Source organism: Orycteropus afer, unplaced genomic scaffold, assembly GCF_000298275.1.
Source record: "Orycteropus afer afer isolate SDZICR_OR568_19922 unplaced genomic scaffold, OryAfe1.0 scaffold00045, whole genome shotgun sequence".
NCBI classification, from domain to species: Eukaryota; Metazoa; Chordata; class Mammalia; order Tubulidentata; family Orycteropodidae; genus Orycteropus; species Orycteropus afer.
The window spans coordinates 3,529,578-3,534,290 of NW_006921632.1; the positions used below are offsets into that span (position 1 = coordinate 3,529,578).

The 4,713-nt window shown below is 41.8% G+C and overlaps 1 protein-coding gene across 1 annotated transcript; it reads right to left on the reverse strand.

Moving 5' to 3' along the window:
* Positions 1 to 2,685: 2,685 nt before the first annotated feature.
* LOC103194533 (olfactory receptor 8S1-like) lies at positions 2,686 to 3,654 on the reverse strand. Its single transcript, XM_007937954.1, has one exon. It carries the CDS (start codon positions 3,652 to 3,654, stop codon positions 2,686 to 2,688), a length of 969 nt encoding a protein of 322 aa, XP_007936145.1.
* Between the last annotated feature and the right edge of the window lie 1,059 nt (positions 3,655 to 4,713).

Here is a 4,713-nt window from a genome sequence, read left to right on the forward strand (position 1 = left end):
TGTGGACTGTGATGCTCTGTTGTCTCTGAGGCATTGTGATGTTTTTGTGTTTATATTTAATTGGTGATTGTATGTTGGAGTGACTTGCCCATAATTTTTGTTTTCTTTGTATGTTACCAATGTAAGCAGGGTACTGTGCTGTGCTCCTCTATTCACTAGTTGACATCGCTTGTGCACTCACCACCTGTCTCCTTTCCTGTTATCAGCCCCTTGTATGTCCCTGCTGGCCTTGTCAAACAGAGTCTATTCTTAGGTCCTGTTTTCATTCAGGTTTTTCCACTAATTGGTGCCTAATCCACCTCTGTACAGTTCCCTTCAAAGCTCAGGGCTCCAGGATTATCTTCTATATCTTGTTAATTGGTTTCTCTTTTCTGTGTTGAAGAGGGTCTGTGTTGCTTGTCTGCCTAGTCCTCCATCTTACTGGAATTCTCCTCTATAGGCACTATTTTGTATCATAAACTTATATAAAGTAAAAAAAACACATACTACTATAAGAAAAGAAAAGGAAGACAAGATTGTCCAAAAAGATATGTTGTTGTTGTTATGTGCCATCGAGTCAGACCCAACTCATAGCAATCCCTCCTTGGGTTTCCGAGGCAGTATCACTATGGAAATAGATTGCCCCATCTATAGTGGATCACAAATAAATACTGACAATTTGGTAAAACTTGTGAAAATATGCCAACAAAGGGTAGAGAAAAATTGATCAAAACCCTCCTACAGAAGCAGAACAGGACAATAGATTGAAAATGAGACAAAATGTTCGAAAGAGCTGGCACATGTTTGTTTATCTTATGTGAAATCCTAAAATTTGACAAATATAGATTTTAAGAAAATATTTTACAAAAACAACTGATTATTGGCAAAATGGCTTTTAGGCAAATATCTTTTAGGAGAAAAATGAGAGGAATTCAGTAGAAGATAGTCTGAGTTTGAGGATATTGGATAAGTACAGAGACACTAAGAGGAAGGAGCTGTACAGGAAGAGAGGAAGGAGAAAGAAGAAAAGGAAGTCTTTATACTAGGTCAGGCTCCCAGGGCTCCTAGAGTTCTTCCAAGGTCCCCATAATTTAAAAGAAAGTACCATGGGCCTTGTGCAAGGTCTTATTTCTCTATCTTGTGCTGTTATAACTCTTAGGACAAAAGTTTGTCCTTCACAATCACTCCCAAGCATCAGTGAAGTGAATTCCTTAGATTCGTTCTTATTCTGCATTTGTCTATTTTCAGCTGCATCCTTCTCAAGGGTGACTAACAAGCCCTGGTGGTGCAGTGATTAAGACTTGGGAGCTAACTAAAAGGCTGGCAGTTCAAACCCATCAGAACCCCTCTCTCTCCCATCTCCTTGGGAGAAAGATGTGTCAGAGTGCATCTCTAAGGATTTACAGAAAAGCCTCGGAAACTCTATGGGGCAGTTCTACTCTGTCCTAAAATGTTGTTATGAGTCAGAACTGACTAGATAGAAATAGATTTGGTTTGGGGTTTTCAAGAATGACTCCTTAATTAACATTGCTCTTATTGAATCCTTCATCTCTCCACATCTCTCACTGTTCCTTCTCTCCTCAACTGCCTGTCCTTCCTTATCACTCTGGGTTTAATCTCTTATATCCTATATTCCTATAGTAGGAGTACCATTTTTGTATGTCTAGCTGTTGTAGTAGGAAGAATTCTTAAGATGTCACCTCCCAAGATCCCATTCCTTGGTTACTCAATCGACACTAATATAGGACTGTTGTGAAGGGATTTTGCAGATGTATTAAAGTCCCAACTCAGTTGACTTTCACAGATTATCCATATGAGTCTAAATTTAATTACATGATCCCTTTAAATGGGGAGCATTTTCTCTAGCTGTTAGCATAAGGAGGCATTGGAGAGATCTGAAATATTAGGACTGACACTATTTTGAAGACGAAAGGGGCTATGTGAGAAGGAGTGTGGGTGGCCTGTAGGAGCAGAAAACACCCTCCAGCCAACATCCAACAAGGAAACGGGGACCTGAGACCTACAATTGTAAGAAACTTGAATTACAACCAACAACCTGAATGAGCTTAGAAGCAGATTCTTCCCTAGAGGCTCCATAAGAGCCAAGCCTGGTCAACACCTTAATTTCAGCATTACAAGACCCTAAGTCTAGACTATGTGGACTTTTGACCTATGGAGCTTGAGAGAATAAATGGGTGCTGTTTTAAGTGGCTAAGTTTGGATTATTTGTTAAGGAAGAATATAAAAATTATATAACTGGTACATTGTTGGTCACATTTATCTACTTTTGCCTATCTGCAGGCTACCCTTCATCCTCTTCCTCTACCTCATGAAGCCCAAGCCTTTGTTTTTCTTTCTTCAGAGATGCGGGTTCTTTTCTTCCTAGAAAATCTTTTCCCATATGTATTAATTAAAACAAAAGATTTAGGACACAAAATATTTCAGGGTCAATCTTAATATGATTTTCAAAAATACGTATCATGAATTGACATGCTATTTATCAAATCTTTGAAATTGAGAGAGTTTTCTGATGCATTGGTCTGTTTCTGAGTAGGATAGATTCTGAGCCCTGGCAAGCAAAATAGCTCCCAGTACTTTCCTGGATAATTTTTTAAAAGGGAGAATCAGCTATGTATCCTTCTACAAGAGTCAAAGTAGGCAATCAGGAAGTTGTGAATGTCAATCATTAGATGTCTTGCTGCCTTTCTATCCTACTTCCCCTTTATACTCTATGTCTTCTGTGCTGAGACATTGTAAGTATCTTAGCATCGTTCTTCTTAGAGCTGCTTTCACTTCCTTGTTCTTTAGGCTGTAGATAAGAGGATTCACTAGGGGAGTGATTACACTGTACTGTATGGAAAGGATCAACTCCAGTGAGGAGCCTGAGGTTGGCATAAGATAGCGGAGAATAGATGAGCCATAGAATAAGCTCACTGCAGTGAGGTGGGAGGAGCAGGTGGAGAAGGCCTTGCTTCTGCCAGAGGTGGAGCTAATGCTCAGAATTGTGGAGACAATACGAGCATAGGAGAAGAAGATCAGGAGGCAGGTTCCAATGGCATGCAAGAGGGCAGAGCAGAGCAGCATTGCAGCATTGGTGGATGTATCAGAGCAGGAGAGAGGGAATAGGGAGGGAAGCTCACAGGAGTAGTGGTGGATGGTTTGGAGCTCACAGAAGTCCATATTCAAAGCCAGGAGGATGTTGATGAGTGCATCCAGAAAGGCCACGACCCAAGAGCCCCACACCAAATTCACACACAGCTGTTTACTCATCATCTGTCCATAGAGAAGTGGGTGGCAGATGGCAGCATAGCGGTCATAAGCCATCACTGATAGCAAACAGGCCTCAATCCCTGTAGTGGCAAACACGAAAAAGACCTGAGCCAGACAGCCTTCTACTGAGATCGCTTTCTTCTGAGACAGGAGATTCTCCAGCATCTTGGGTACTGTGACTGAAGAATAGAAGAGGTCTTGGAAGGAGAGATGACTCAAGAAGAAGTACATGGGTGTGTGGAGTTTAGAGTCTGTATGGATCACAAATATCATCATCAGATTTCCCATCAGGGTCAGGAGATAAATCATCAGGAACAACACAAAGAGCAGAGCCTGGATCTTGGGGTCAGCAGACAGCCCAAGGAGGAAGAACTCAGTGATGGTGCTGTGGTTCCCAAAGGCCATTTATAACCACTGTTCTTTAGAAACAAAAATAGGAAAAGGATCAAAATCTTTTCTTTTCAGAGAAGCTGTCAGAGTGCATCTCCCCATTCTCTTTTACTATATATCCCTTTCTGCGTTGTCCCTCTTCATTTTCATAGCTGTTATAACTGCCTTCAGTGGTTCTATGCAGTGCTTCCCTCCCTGGCTTTATACTGCAGTATCTCTTAGCTCTCAATCAGTCCCACTAGACTCTTTCCTGAGAAGGCCAATAAGTGGAGGCATCATCAGCTATAAAGGTCTGCTGGAGAACTAAACCCATTGCCGTCAAGTCTATTCTGGCTCATAGTGGTCCTATAAGGAAGAGTAGAACTGCCCTATAAGGTTTCCAGGGCTGTAATCTTTTTTTTTTTTTTTTTTTTTAGGATTTGGGTGAAGATTTACAGAGTAAATTCACTTTTCATACAGCAGTTCACATATACTTTGTCTCATGTCATTGACCAAAATTTACAACAATGCAGCAGCTCCCCTCCCACTTCCTCCCCATAGTTACCTCCTCCCAGTGTCCATCCCTTCATACTCTTCTGCACCCTGAGCTATCTCCCTGTGCATAAGCAGCCCTTCCTTCTCCCATGATTGTTCTCTCCAGGGCGTGTGTCTACTTGAGGTAAAGGTTTAACTCACATGCCTGTACTTTGTTTGGCTGGAAACCACAGGTGTGGGTTCAATTCCAGACCTGAAGGGCAGCTAGGGGCCATCGTCTCAGTGGTTCCACCAGGCTCTATTGGACCAGCAAACCTGGTCCCCACCTTCTTTTTTTTTTTTTTTGCAGGGCTGTAATCTTTATGGAAGCAGACTGTCATATCTTTTTCCCTTGGAGTGGATGCTGGGTTTCAACTGCTGACATTTCAGTTAGTAGCCAAACATTTAACCTCTGCACCACCAGGGTTCCACTGGAGAACTGCCTCATGAATAAACTATGTCATCTCCTTCAGCGAGGCTCTGTGTTCCACAACACTACTCATCTTTTTGGGATTTTAGTAGATATCCTGGAGAGGCTGATGCCAGTCTTTGCTCACTCTA